Below are 14,345 nucleotides of genomic sequence, written 5' to 3' on the forward strand. Positions count from 1 at the left end.
ATGCAGCCTATTTAGAGTTACGCCTTGGGTTACGAACATGGGCTATCAAAATGCTTTCCTTGTTGCAGCCTTCGCTGCTTTGGCTCAGCTGTCCTTATTTATCGTCTTCATCAGATGGGGCCGCCATTTTCGCAGGGCCAGTGTCGCTCGTTATTGGAAGTATGTCCAGCAGGTCAAAGACGATGGCTTGCTGCATTAGGAGAATGTGAAACGAGCCCCATTTACTTAGCAGACTATACTAGACTCACTTCAACTTCTCTGATGTTGTCAAGCCACGCCTTGTTATCCAAAATAAACCATCCCAAACGCGCAAACTTGCCGTCCTGTGTTTCGCGGAGCATTAGACCTTCTTCGGTCGTGAGCTGTAAACACCATATTTCCTGAACCTTCTCAGCAGCGAAATCAAACGCTCCAAGGGCAACAAAGAGTGAGAGATCCGTCTTAGCAGTACCTTGCTTTGCATCCTTACGCCCAAGCAGCGATCCGTGCCAGGTCATTGTGGGCACGTACCAGTACCGCTTGCTGAGGCTCTTGAGGTATTCAGAGTCAGTTGTTTCCAGAACAATGGCTTCTGCCATGCGCCCCCAAAGTTGAATCTCACAGTATGGCATATGAAGGGTATTGGGGCTGCAATGAACGTCTGGTGACCATCGATCGGGGTTTCGCAACTTTGGCTTGACTTTGATGAAGCCTTGGCTCTGATACTTGACCAACTTGCGTTTGAACGCATCACGGCTCACGTACAAGACAGAGCCTTGGATAGCAGCCCAGGACCACGAAGGTGCCCGAACCACAGGTGCAACGGCGAATCTTGTTGGTAGGGGTCTTGTCCCTGGGCCAAATCGGGATCCCATCAGATGGCCGGGTCTCCATAATAAACCGCGGACAAGATCGCACTCCCATAGACCAGCCAGATATCGTGACCCTAAGACCTCCGAAATAGGCAAGGCGATCGAGGCGATGGCGGCAAAAATGTCATGGGGGTTTGACAGCTGTCGCTTAGTGTAAGTGAAAATGATCCAGTCCCACTGCTTGAGAAGCTTCTCCCTCCTTACTGAGAGATCCGCATCTACCCCGTGGAGAACAGCTTGGAGAGATGTAGTGCTACTATCATCCCCAACATGACCATCCTCATAGTAAGTGCGACTGCGGCACGAGAAAACGAGTTGCTCCGGTGCGAAGATGATGGTCCGACGACCAAGCAGCTTTTCTTGAAAGCACCAACCCCGCGTCTCAGTTGGACCAAGGTCCCGCGACCTTTTCACTCCTACAAATGCGCTTTCCGAGCCAGACTCATCAATAGGTATTTGGCAAGCAGGTGCCCGCTGTTGAAGATGGTTGAGAATAAAAGAGTTGCGGGCATCTGAAGACCTCGCTGCAATAACCGTCAGGAACGCGTTGCCGTATACTCTTGCCATGAGTTTAGACTCGTGTTCCCAGTCTTGGATATCGCCCTGAATTATGCATAACGCATCTATCCAAACAAACTGAATGCCGAGTGTACGAGCCAGAGCAAATGTGTCGCGATGTGCTGCCACGACGCGAGATTCATCGATACCGATGAGCATTCCTTCCATGGTTGAGCCGTTGAGAGTGAAAGTATCCGTTGCAGGACCCCAACAGTATGATAAAGCAAGATATTTCTCCTGCATTGTCGGTACCGTAATCACAAGTCGCGGAGCCTGGCCCTTTTGGGGATCGCCGACATTGATGAGCCTGGTAGGCATCTCTATTGTGCCATTTAAGTCGCACGATCTGTGTAACCTCTCGCATCGACTGAGCCATGTGTGGATCATATCAACGTAAAGATGAGGGTCATGATCTGATGTACAGAGCCGGCCTAAGATATGGCGGCTCCCCTTTTCGCTATGGTAGGTCAGCTTGAATCACAGAAGAATGGGGAACAGAACATATATACTGACGCATAAACGGCAAGTGTCACCCAGTTCAGGACATCGTTCCTCTCTTGACCTCCAGTGATGGCAGATATCTCTCCACATGCCACCTTTACCTGTGGCTGGGAGAGATTTGCGGAAAAGTCTTGAAAATGACCGTATATCCAGATCGTAGGATCAAAGTCTTCAACTCCCTCTGGGGCTTCATCGTTGAGTGCAGAGTCAATTTCCGACGTGCTCCATTCCCATTTGAAGCCTTCCCAGCAAAGGAAACAGAAGTCGCAACCATTTTCGGCACTCTTCTTGAGAGACGCGAGGTTGGGATGAAAGGCTAGGCGCCCTCGTAGCTTTTCGAGAGTGAGCAGGCGGCAAAAGTCACACCGAGCCATGATTCATATCGCTAGTGTCTGTTGAAACAAATAACTCAACTGTTGAAGTTTCGTAAGAGGGGTCATTCTTGTGTCCAATTAGAATCTACCCTGGCCGTCTGAGGTGACGTGGCCGAGGCCTGCAGCCTTGTGGCCATCTACCTAACACAACCCAAAAGCTACTCCCAACTGCAAAGCACTCAAGTGCAACATAGGCTCCACATCAGTTTTCACTTGCCTTTGAGGCTGACGCCGTTTCTCTCAAGTCAATCAGATTGACGGCAGAGTCGAAGATGCACGGCGATAAACATAAGAATAAAACTCTACTTAGCCCCTCCTTGAATGCTAAACAACTGTGACAACAACTCGGGCAGTACATCAGGCAAACCCTGCCACTTAATTCCCAAGACCCTCTCAGTCTCACTAGCATCAACACCAAAATGCGTATCAGCCTGCCTCACCCCGGGAGACCCTCGCGGAATTTTGGCCTTGTGCTCCCCCACTATCTTTCGTGCAACATCGGCGATCTCTTGATTGCAGTATACTCCTGCAGCTAAAAGATATCGCTCCCCACCAGCTTCGGGAACTTGAAGAGCTTTGAGATGCGCGAGCGCGACGTCCTTGACGCTGGCCCAGACTGGGCCTCGTGTATCAGGTATCGTGCCATGCACTCCGGCAGACACAACATCGTAGACGATTTGATTGGAGGTGTTGAGCTTCTCTGGACTGTTTGGGATTGCGCCGGGCAGAAACGGTCCAAATACCATGGCTGGGTTGAGGCTCACAAGGTCGAACTCTGCCGATGGGTTATCGTCCATCCACTTCCATGCAGCCCTTTCAGCGACAGTCTTGCTGGCTCGATATGCCACGGCTGCAGCAGGAGCATTTACGCCGTCCTCATAGGTCAGTGGTGACCAATCTTTCGCAGTGTAAATCTTGCCCGGTTGTGGCCCTTTTGAGGCGTCATAGATGCCGGCGAATGAGTTGGTATGAACAATGCGCTTGACACCTCCGAGTTGTTTGGCCGCACAGAGAACGGCCGTTGCACCCTTGATGGTAGGTATCATAAGATCATTTTCCAGATCAGTCGTGTCGTAATGAAAAGGGGCGGCGAGATGCAAGATTGCGCTCGGACGAACTGACTCCAGGGCAGAGACATAGGATTCGGCAGACGTAATATTCTCAACTACCACAACACAAAGGTTGGGATGCCTTTGGTGAATAGCGTGGACTTGCTCAATCTTGGACGGAGACCGAACAGTACCAACAACTCTGTATCCCACGGAGAGAAGTAGAGCAATACAATGCTGGGCTATGAAGCCATTGGCTCCTGTGACCGCGACCAAAGAGGGAGGCAGGATCGGGTTTGGAAGCGCTGACGGCATTTTCAGAGTAAGTGCGAGTTGCTGTAGAAATTTGACAAGAATACCGACAAATGATTGTAGGACGGACGGACGGCTCTGAGATGACAGGATAACGGAGCTCGATGGCCACAATGATTAAAAGGTACAAACCATCTGGCCATGGCAGCTCCAACCCTGTTCAAGCACAGCCCTCCTTAGCTCTGTCATTTTTGTGCCCCAGTACGGTAAAATTGGGCAGTCCGTCGGAAAGACCACGATGCGACGGGTGCAGCAGGGCCATAACCAATCAGCTCTCTATCTTAAAATGGAGAAGAGCGCGGTCCGGCGCGCAGTCACAGGGTGACGCGTTCCTCCGACATCCGACCTTCATCTTCCGAACATCCCCGATTGGCTAGGGTTAAGTCCATGGGGACCATTAGCGTGCTCCCCCATGGCCAAACAATACTTGGGTCTTTGGCTGCTAGTGTTGTTAAGCCCATTCCATGAGCCTGAACTTGATGGCGCCCAGACGCTCCGAGTAACCTTTTCAGTTCATGTTTCCCCCGATATGAAGTGAGGTTCAAATAATCAAGGGTCCAGGCTCAAAACATTCGAATAAATAAAATTGCCAGGCGCTGAGATTTTCGTTGTTTATTTCTGTAGGGTCTGTTATAAACTCCTCAGTTGTAGGATACCAAGCAGCCTCCTATACCGTAGAGAAACTGGTGGGTATGTTACCCTAGACACATGAGAACTCCACCAGTGACGACATGGTTGTGACTACAGAATGATGAGATGGGTCATATCTTTCGCAATCGATAAGGATGTCAGCTGGTCAATTATGAAAGCTCCTTTACCAAGCTTTTGTAATTGACGGCGAGACTGTGGGATTGACTGTGCCTTCTTGGCCTCATTGAGCGGGACGGAAGCCGGCATGGGCGCGGCATATCAGAGTCAACGTCATTTCGGCCTGTGCCAAATTGAGAACGGCGCGACCTGATAAGCATCTGTGCAGAAACAGATATCGACTTTCATTTTGACAGAAATTGCGACTCTGGGCCTTGACTCTATCAGATGATATTTACACACTGATTGGTTTAGAAAGTGATCAGAGAGTGAACAACTAACGATCGAAGGGGTTTCAACGGGGTAAAACTAAACACCAGTAACTGCCCTTTTCTTCAGCACAGCTGAATTTTCATTCAACCCCGCCCAGTCATGTGCATCCAAGCAAGCTTGTCTACTCAACAGGACGGCAACACTCGTTCTCTCTCTAAGCTCCGTCTCGTACTCCCCAATAGCTTCCTCAAGATCCTTTCCTTGGCGATACACCGCTTCTAATGCCTTGCATAAGCGATACGCATCGAGAATGCCATGGTTCGCAGCCTCGCCTCGATACATGGTCATTGCGTGAGCGGCGTCACCAGCAAGAGTAATCTTGCCATGGTGGTTATCCCAATGAGGGCATGGCCAATCTTGGAGGACGATCTCAATCACCTCAGACCCTTCGGGGATTCTGTGCACAACATCCCGTAGCACGGGATTGAATTCTGTTGCTCGCCGCTTCATGTTTGCTAAGCGTTCCGTGTCTGTAACGCCTACCTCGTCGTCTGGTGTCTTCATAGGCCATGATATCATGACTTGGACGCGATAGTGTTCATCATCTGTTCCTGCGGTACCGTTGACTTTTGGTGTTTCGAGCATGCTGAACCAGAAAAAGGTCCCTGTGACGGGATGGCATCCTTGGAAGAGTAAAGGATCGATGTCTTTCAACGGCTTCACTTGCTCTGGCGTGAGATCCAGAGCAGCACCTGTGAATCGTATGGGCAGTCGAACATTTCGGTAGGATTCCGGCACCAAGAATTTTCGTGTGCTCGAGTTGCTGCCTTCGACGCCTACTATCAGAGATCCTTCGGCTTGGGTTCCGTCGTCGAACATCGCCACCACCCCATCGTCTTTGTCACGGATCGAGGTGAGGCGCTTGCTCCACATGACTTGATCGCTCACGCTCCTGAGAAGAACATTCCGTAGCTTCTCCCTGTTGACTCGTCGTCGATCACCCGGTGGAATGAGGAACTTTGGCTCTAGGGTTTCAAGATTGATGAAGACGAATTTTCCGAGTCCTTGACGGTCTGCCTCTGGATCGACTTGGACGGATTCGACGTCCTTGAAAGTGTCGTCGGATAAAAGCTCCTTCAGAAATGGGAGGACCCAATGAAGTGTTATGGCCCAGCCCTGGCCACGAGAGCTGATATGGGCATCACGCTCGTAGATTCGGTATGGTATGCCAAGCTTGCAAAATGTCAGCAAATTTGGTCGATATGCGTTATGGTTAAGGAATGTCGTCTGGAGTGTGTTCAGGTGGAACACAACCCGGAGATTGAGGAAGAGCTCTCACCATTTTGAGGCCATGGGCAAGTGCAAGACCAACAACTCCGGCACCGATGATGAGAATTGGCTTGCGCTCGTGTGACATTGCGCTGATTCTGTTGGGCTTCAAGCTAGGGTTTGTTTCTTGGGAACTGCGACAGATCCGCCAGAGACAGTGCAAGTAAGAGGTGGTGGTTATAATGTCTTGACCGACTGGTTCGCTGAAGTGCTTGGGTGAGGGTTTTGGGAAGCTAATCAGGATACGATATCGGAAGAGTAATGATAGCTGAACGAAACGAACCCCGCATGGGCTGAGAGTACCTGGAGGACGCCACGACTGCGTCATATAGCTCTTGAACGAATCGAGGTATGTTGTATCACCATGATCAACACAGGGACTTGCTCAGCATCTACTGATCCGACCGACAAAAACGGTTCCTTGATTGGACCAGGCAACCCAGCACAATGGTTCATTCCGACGTGACCCGACTGCGAAGCGTGGAGGTGTCCTGCATTCGCTTCCGCCGGGTCCTCGGCGTTATGCAGCCGTCGGAAAATGACAATCGCTCCACGCGAAGGGTACCGCCGGACCGCCAGCTGTGGCGGGGAATCCGATCCGCCGCAGTCGGTCTCAAGACCCAAGGACAGTCGTGGGATGGGACTTGTTTGAGAGACTGTAATTGCGGAAACACCGCACGCAAAGTTTTGAACAACACAGCAGCCCATTGAATATACAGTCTATTTCTTCCTTCATTCTTCGTTTTACTGACATCCAAGTCCTCATAACCGCCATTTTCTGATCGCTTCTCGTGGGCTCGTATCTTCCCGACACAAACGCATCACGCACACCGGTGCCACCATCACAGCCATCATGACCCAAGACCAGAAACACGAGGCTCTTCAGCCCATCCACCCCTCCATGAAGGGCAAGCTCGACCCCGTTTTTGAGAAGCTCTACAACGACAACGTTGCCAACACGCCGCTTAAGCCCATTGACCTCTCCGTCTTGCGATCAAAATACTCAGTCCTCTATTCTTATGGCACTGGTCCTGCGCCAGATGTTGCCCGTCAATATGACACCCAAATCACCACTCACGAGGGTGTCGCTTTGGACGTGAGGGTTTATGAGCCCAATGCCACTGGGCCATGGCCTGTCCATATCGACTACCATGGTGGGGGTTGGGGTCTTGGTGATCTCGACACGGAGAGTCATATCTGCAAGCACATTTGCAACCTGGCCGGAGTTGCTGTGATAGACGTGGCATATCGCCTCGTGCCGGAAAATGCGTTTCCGTGTGGCGTCACAGACAGCTTCGCTGCCCTCAAATACATCTACGAGAAAGGTGCTGAGAGGTTCAATATCGACCCTACGGGCATTTCTGTTGGCGGCGTGTCAGCTGGGGGGTTCATTAGTCTAGCACTGGGTCACATGGCGCGCGATGCAGGGATTCCTCTCAAACTCATCGCAGTCGGAACCCCGGTGATTGACGACTTGTCCCAGTACTCATCTGCGTCCGACTCACCTTTTCCATCCATGCAGGAGAACGAACATGCGCCAACGCTCAACTGGGGCCGCCTGACCTGGTTTGACAAGCTAAAATGGAGCTCCCTCGGCTCGACCCCAGAACAAATCGCAGAGAGGCGGCAACAAGTTCCTGAAATGTTTGCCAACCTCTTCAAGGCTAAAGATTTCACCAATCTTCCGAAGACAGTCATCTACACGGCTGGGGCTGACCCATTGAGAGATGAAGGTGAAGCATATGGAATGAAGCTAATAGAGCATGGGAACGAGGTGACGATCAAGCGGTTTCCTGGGGTGCCGCACCCATTCATGCACATGGATAAGGATCTTTGGCAGGCAAAGGATTTTATACTGCAAACGGCTGCTGCTATCCGGGTTGCACTGCATGGGCTATAACTTGATGTTGGGAGGGAGCGAGGAATGCCGAGAACCTGGGTCTTTGTGGGCGGAGTAGGACAAGAGGCATACCATTTACAGCGCTTTGGGTTTCATGTTCATGAGTCTGAGAAAATTCCCACTCAAAGTTGAATACCACAAGTGCCCTTGAACGTCAAATCATCACGTACCAGAGCACGAGTGAATGGACATCAATCAAGTTTGCCACTTTGGAAGCCCGTCAGTAACCAGATCGCGCCCTATCTAGCCTAGCTGGTCATTGATAACGGACCGCGCCCTTTCCCCTCAATCATAGCCGATGATAAGAAGCAAGCCACCCCCCAACTAACAATGGTCTAGCTAAGCTTTGGTAAGCTAGCGAGGGTACTTGATCGGTCCATTCCCACCTCAGATAATCCCCAGCCTCCTCACACGTCGTCTGCTTCCAACTGCCCAAGCCACGTCAATCAACCTGAACGAGCTTCCCCACGGTTGATGGGTGATGAGCATGGCGTTTTGCGCTCGACCAAGTGGCACATGCCTGCGATGCGCTGAGATCAAACAGGGCTGCAAAGGTGGCATCCCTTGCGACCGATGCACCCGGTTGAGTCTTCCCTGCCGTCCCAAGAACCCGGTGGCCTCTCAACCACGCGTGCATATCTTGGACGATTTCGACAACATTTTGCTGGAGAAGCCAAAGGCAAAGATACGAAGAGTACAGACTGGCTGCTTGACATGCAAAGCACGCAAGAAAAAATGCGATGAAAGGTTTGTTGGCACGCCGTCTTCCTCCGGCCCATCACACTGATCAGGATTGTAGGAAGCCTCATTGTGGCGACTGTAGGAGGCTTTGCCTGCAGTGCTCGTGGCCTGCTGAAAGGCCGGGACGGAGGAGAGTTGGAGACCGGGATAATGAAATATGGTCAGATGCAGATCAAATCCTTGGCCTATCGACGGAAAGATCGCGAAGTTTAAGTCACTCGACTGACTCGGCCGAATCGAATCTCGAATCGAATCTTGACGTAAGCATCGCCGACTTGCTCTGTCAAATGTCATCTGCCTCTGCCTTTGATGCACCGGTCATCGACGAAGCTGCTCCAACCCAGGAGCCATACTGGAGCTTATCACCCGATGCAGCCTGGCTTGACATGTTTCCGAAAACACCCCCTGCCAACGCGAGCCCGCCAGTAAGCATGAAAGATACATCACTCAGCTTGTACACACCAAGCCTAGTTCCAGACATGACGTCTCCCCATGACAAGGCCTTACTCAATCACTATTCGACCATTGTCGCCTCCGTATTGTCGAGGCGTACGAACACAGCATCCAATCCCTACGTTGGTTATATTCTGCCAATGGCCATGTCAAACCAACTTATCCTTCATTGCGTACTAGCCTTGAGTGCCACACATTGGCAAAGGCTTCAGCCATGCATGCGAGACCGGGCATTGTTTCACCAAGGTCAAGCAACACAATCGCTGGCTCGTCTGCTTCCGCATGTTGATGCCAACTCAGTCGACATTGCTCTGGCATCATGTCTATTGCTCTGCATGACAGAGCTTTTTGATGGCACTTCACAAGGGTGGAAACTTCATCTCCAAGGAGCGAAGCGTCTCCTATCAACACTCAAGTTTCAGCATGGCGATATGTTGACCGGGCATTTCAAATTCTCTGTCAAGTTGGCTCGATTTCTGGATAGTGCAGCTACGACAAGCACATGCAAACCTCCTCTGATTGACAATGAAACGGTGACAACCTCACTTGAGCTGACTGAGGATGTCAACGGCGAGGACACAGCAGTGTACGGGATACCAAAGGAGTTGTTCCATTTAGTTGATCGCATCAACAATCTGGCTAGCAAGCGAGGAACGAGGGTCGATGATCGTTCAGAGGCTTTGTTCCGTCACGAAGCGGGAAAGATTCAAGAGCAACTAGATAACTGGGCCTATGACTACGGAGGAATTGCCGGCGCCGTTGCCTCCCTTTCCTCAAGCAACGATGACGTTCTTCACGCAACAATTGCATACGAATGGGCACTTCGGCTCCGACTACACCAGATCACAGAAGGTTACTCGCTTGGCGATAAGGTATCCGAATGTGTAGAACGCATTATCGAGTCAGCTCAAAAGGTCCGTTATGGTAGTTCTGTGGAGAGCTGTCTGTTGTTTCCACTTGTTATGGCTGGTGGTTCTTGTGACTGTCTTGGGCAGAGATTGGTCGTGCAGGATAGGCTGATGGTTATGGAGCGGACTTGTGGCTTTGGGTACATTCATCAGAGCAGGGAACTAGTGGAAAAGGTCTGGAAGAGAAGAGAAACAGAGCCCATAGTCAACTGGGCGAGGATCCGATACGAGGAGATGGGCGGCTTGGCTCTTTACTAATCTTGGGTTGGTTGCGCTGCGTATTACCTTACAATCAAGCCTGGCAAGTACGAATAGCTTTTCATTACATAATAAAGAGTTGGGGTTGCTTACGGAGTTTAGGTTCGTATAAATACTAGCATAAGCTGAAGGTGTTCATTGTATTGAGTTCAGTCCCATAACAGTGAGCCGGCGGAGATGCACATGAGGCTACGGCAAAGGGAGAGCATGGGTTCAAGACTGTACTGACGGCAACTCGGTCAATCTATAGAATCCTAGAGTAAGGTGTACCTGCTAAATTTACACCATGAATCTCATATTAGGAGCTGGCTTCAACCTTGGTTGCCGAGGCATTCAGATCGGCGACCAACCCAGCAATATGAGAATACATATCATAACCGCATACCTCATCAATCGTCAACATGCCAGGCTTGGTGTTCTTACTCGACCATCCAATTCTCTCATCGAGGTTTTCTCTGGCACGCTTGCTAGCCTCTTGAATTCTTGTTGCCCGTGGTTTTCTTTCCGCTTCGTAAAGCTTCAAACGCTCCTCAACAGTCAGATCAGAGTACTTTTCCGAGAAAAGGATGCCGAGCGCACCGGCATCCTCGATGGCCATGCATGCACCTTGGCTTTGGTCAGGCATCATGGGATGGGCAGCGTCTCCTAGCAGAGTGCATCGACCCTTGGTCCAGTAGGGATAAGGATCATGGTTGTACAGTCGCCACATCTTGATATCCTCAGCGTTGAGGAACAGGGTAATGAGCTTGGGATCCAACCCTGGGAACGTAGCCGCAAGGTTTCCCCCGTAGTCGAGATGTTCCATCCGTCTTCTTTAAGGTCGTTCTTTTCGGCAGGGTAAAAGCAGTAGCATGAAACAACATTGTTGTCGCTACATGCTGAGAGGACGATCTTGGTCTTTGTGTCACCACCCCAGAACTCAATGGCATTGTTGTTTATGAATTCTTCAAGTCCCAGCTCGCGAAGCTTATCAGCGTAAATGATGCAGCGATAACAGCAAGACGTGCTTGGTACAAATTGTGGAATGATGCCAAGTTGCTGACGCATCATGCTTCGAATACCGTCAGCGCAGATTATCGCGTCGTGTGTTGCCTGTGTACCATTCTCGAACGTGATTCGCCCCGTTTCGGGTTCCAGCTTGGACGCCTTGTGCCATGTCTTCAGAACAGCAGGGCACCCTTTCCCACTGTTGGACAGCGCCACTTCTTTAAGATGGTTGTGTAAATCGATGCGGTGAAAGTTGTTGTAGTCGGTGCCAAAGCGCTCGCGGTAGTCCCCGAGGGGATATGTGCCTTCGACTTGCCCAGTCGAGTAATCGTGACGGATGAGATTTCTCAGAATGACGGGCTTGGCCGCAGGGATGTTGATATCCCATTCTTCTAAGAAGCGAGAGCCATTCGAAGCGACAGACAAAGACGCCCCAACTTCACCGCCGAAGTCGTAACGTTCGTACAGGGTGACCTGGTGACCGGCTCGACGGAGAGAAATGGCGGCGGAGAGGCCGCCGAGGCCAGACCCAATGATGCCGATCGAGAGAGATGTTTCAGTGCGTGCAGGCATATTGGTCTGAAAGAGAATCTTTCGTTGATGAATGGAAAGGGGAATATTCCAGGTTGGTGCAGAGATTTTCGAAGAGCTTGTCGAGACACGGAAGTCAAACAATTATTGTAGTGAAATGAAAGTCTGTCGAGAAATCCGAGAGTAAAATCCTCAACTTGACGTCGAAAGGTGATTTACCACAAGGCACTTGGCGACTATGTCATCCATCGGCCCCTCTTAAGCTTTCTAGCCGGGTTGGCTTTCTGGTTTCTTAGCAATTATCCATCCACTCTTGATGCGATCAGCTGAAGATAGTGGCCTCCTTGACGCTTGAGGTTCCTTCATGGCGTGACTCTCGTTAATTCCGCGTGAATGTCGGTTGGCCACACCGCATCCGCCAACCGCGCGGATCGTTATCGTCATGACAAACTCAAAACCCCTATCGGCAACGCTTGAAGCGATGGACCACTCCACCTCGATCCGACGGCTGCAGTAGCGGAACGACGGTGGCCACTCGGCCTCTACCCCGCAAACAGGTGAGATGCTGGTCTGGGCGCTGGCTTGGAGACACAAGCACGAGACAAGAGCTTATCTCGGTCTAGCCCGTTTGGGGAGAGCCTGCCGTCTTCTCTGTCAAGGCCTTTTGCCTGGGAATTGGCCAGACCTGGTTGAGTTCGGCAATTCCAACACGCCGTGTTATCACTGGAAGATATCCTGACATCCCGGGATCTGAGGGTCGCATCGCCATTCCCAAGTACTTAAGTTGACGAACGACTCCTTCCTTGCGGTATCATCTGGTCACATCAGGCCTACAAGTCAGACATTTATCTTGCCACCAGTTGCCAGCCCCATTCATCGAGGCCCATTACTCCCTCCGAAAGTCCAGTGAGCACTCACAGGTAAATGGACATAGTCCCTCGACCATCCTCATCGGACAATACTGACACCTCAACAATAGTCCAACATTCGAGGTCATCAGCACCTGAGGAGCGTCAGAATGACTCTCAACGACATGGAAAAGACTCGAACGAACAAAGACCCCCCATCCATCGTCATGGGGTCGGTGCGGGACATGACGACCAATGAATCCTTGAAAAACATCACTCGCAAAGTTGACTACCATCTTGTACCTTTGATGCTAGTCTGTTACTTCCTCCAGTTCCTCGACAAAGTTCTCATCAACTATGCCAATATCATGGGCCTTTCTACGACGCTCAACTTCAAGGGAAATGACTTCTCGTGGATGGCCACGGCTTTCTTCATTGGTTTCGCAGTGGCCGAGTTTCCCCAAGGCTTCCTCATTCAGAAGTTCCCCGTCAGCAAAGTCCTTGGCGTCAATGTGGTTCTCTGGGGTGCAGTCATCTGTTGCTCTGCCGCGGCTCAGAACTTCCCTGGGATGACGGCTGCAAGGACGTTACTCGGCATGTTTGAGGCTGTGATCTCTCCTGCTCTTATCATGATAACATCGCAATGGTATACCAGAAGCCAAGCCACCCCCAGAACTGGCATCTGGTACTGTGGTCTGGGCATTGGGCAAACCGTCGGAGGTCTCATCTCCTTTGCCGCTCAACATGGTAGCCGAAACGGCAGCTTTGAGGGCTGGCGTATCATGTTTGTATCGGTTGGGGCCTTCAATATGCTGGTCGGCCTTCTTGTCGTCTTCTGGATGCCCTCGGGTATTAAAGAGGCCAAGTTCCTCACCGAACACGAGCGGCTCGTGCTTCAAGAGGCTCTGAGCGCTGACCAGGGAGGAAACGGCGCCAAGGTCTTTCACGCTTCTGGTATCTGGGATTCCCTCAAGGATCTACAGGTCTGGCTTCTCTTCCTCAACACTATCCTCATTGTCATCCCATCTGGGATTATCACAACATTTTCCGCCACACTCATCCGCAGTTTTGGATACAACCCGAAACAAGCCGCTTTGCTGAACATGCCCTCTGGCCTGGTCTCGGTAGCTGCCACTTTGCTCAGCACATTCGCCATCCTGTACCGCTTTCCACGTTGGCTTGGCCTTTGTCTCCTCATGATCCCCACTCTTATTGGGGCAGGACTGATGTCATTCTATCCAGACAGCCAAGCTGGCTCCCTCGCTGGTATCTATTTGATCAACTTTGACGTGGCACCACTGGCACTGATCTATGCCTTGGTGGGAGCCAATATTCAGGGATACACGAAGAAGGTCACTACTAATGCCATTATTGCAATCGGGTTTTCCATTGCTAATATTATTGGCCCTCAAACATTTCAGGCCAGGGACGCACCAGGCTATATTCCAGCCAAAGTCACCGTGTTCTGTGTTTGTGGTGGATCCGTCGTTGTCAGTATTTTAACTAGGATTCTCTACGGCGTACGAAACAGGAAGGTCGTGGTGGCGCGAGACAGTGGTGAGGTTGTCCAGGAACAGGCTCCGGAGCTTCTCACTGATAGGAATAACCCCGACTTTTTCTATGTATATTAGCGCAGTCAAATCTAGTTTGTTGATCTCCAAAGTTCATTCCACGTCGGTCTCGATTGCCGTTCACCAATGAGCATATTCAGTAGCAAAGCGTGAC

The 14,345-nt window shown here is 51.0% G+C and overlaps 6 protein-coding genes across 6 annotated transcripts; 3 read left to right on the top strand and 3 right to left on the bottom strand.

The window, feature by feature from the left end:
• Positions 1 to 94: 94 nt before the first annotated feature.
• MRS44_009609 (uncharacterized protein) lies at positions 95 to 3,648 on the bottom strand (the record flags this gene model as incomplete). Its single annotated transcript, XM_065621364.1, has 4 exons — positions 95 to 190; positions 249 to 1,716; positions 1,923 to 2,226; positions 2,688 to 3,648. The coding sequence occupies 4 exons, from the start codon at positions 3,646 to 3,648 to the stop codon at positions 95 to 97; spliced, it is 2,829 nt and encodes a 942-aa protein (XP_065477436.1).
• Positions 3,649 to 4,761: 1,113 nt separating this feature from the next.
• MRS44_009610 (uncharacterized protein) lies at positions 4,762 to 6,082 on the bottom strand (the record flags this gene model as incomplete). The annotated part of the gene is made up of 2 exons (XM_065621365.1): positions 4,762 to 5,952; positions 6,005 to 6,082. 2 exons carry the CDS (start codon positions 6,080 to 6,082, stop codon positions 4,762 to 4,764), a joined length of 1,269 nt encoding a protein of 422 aa, XP_065477437.1.
• A 765-nt stretch (positions 6,083 to 6,847) lies between these two features.
• Positions 6,848 to 7,894, top strand: MRS44_009611 (uncharacterized protein; the record flags this gene model as incomplete). The annotated part of the gene is made up of 1 exon (XM_065621366.1): positions 6,848 to 7,894. One exon carries the CDS (start codon positions 6,848 to 6,850, stop codon positions 7,892 to 7,894), a length of 1,047 nt encoding a protein of 348 aa, XP_065477438.1.
• Positions 7,895 to 8,922: 1,028 nt separating this feature from the next.
• Positions 8,923 to 10,254, top strand: MRS44_009612 (uncharacterized protein; the record flags this gene model as incomplete). Its single annotated transcript, XM_065621367.1, has 1 exon — positions 8,923 to 10,254. One exon carries the CDS (start codon positions 8,923 to 8,925, stop codon positions 10,252 to 10,254), a length of 1,332 nt encoding a protein of 443 aa, XP_065477439.1.
• Positions 10,255 to 10,552: 298 nt separating this feature from the next.
• Positions 10,553 to 11,814, bottom strand: MRS44_009613 (uncharacterized protein; the record flags this gene model as incomplete). The annotated part of the gene is made up of 2 exons (XM_065621368.1): positions 10,553 to 11,013; positions 11,130 to 11,814. The coding sequence occupies 2 exons, from the start codon at positions 11,812 to 11,814 to the stop codon at positions 10,553 to 10,555; spliced, it is 1,146 nt and encodes a 381-aa protein (XP_065477440.1).
• A 976-nt stretch (positions 11,815 to 12,790) lies between these two features.
• MRS44_009614 (uncharacterized protein) lies at positions 12,791 to 14,251 on the top strand (the record flags this gene model as incomplete). Its single annotated transcript, XM_065621369.1, has 1 exon — positions 12,791 to 14,251. The coding sequence occupies one exon, from the start codon at positions 12,791 to 12,793 to the stop codon at positions 14,249 to 14,251; it is 1,461 nt and encodes a 486-aa protein (XP_065477441.1).
• Between the last annotated feature and the right edge of the window lie 94 nt (positions 14,252 to 14,345).

The sequence above is a fragment of the Fusarium solani genome (genome assembly GCF_023522795.1).
Source record: "Fusarium solani strain SB1 chromosome Unknown bctg00000005, whole genome shotgun sequence".
Classification (NCBI taxonomy): Eukaryota; Fungi; Ascomycota; class Sordariomycetes; order Hypocreales; family Nectriaceae; genus Fusarium; species Fusarium solani.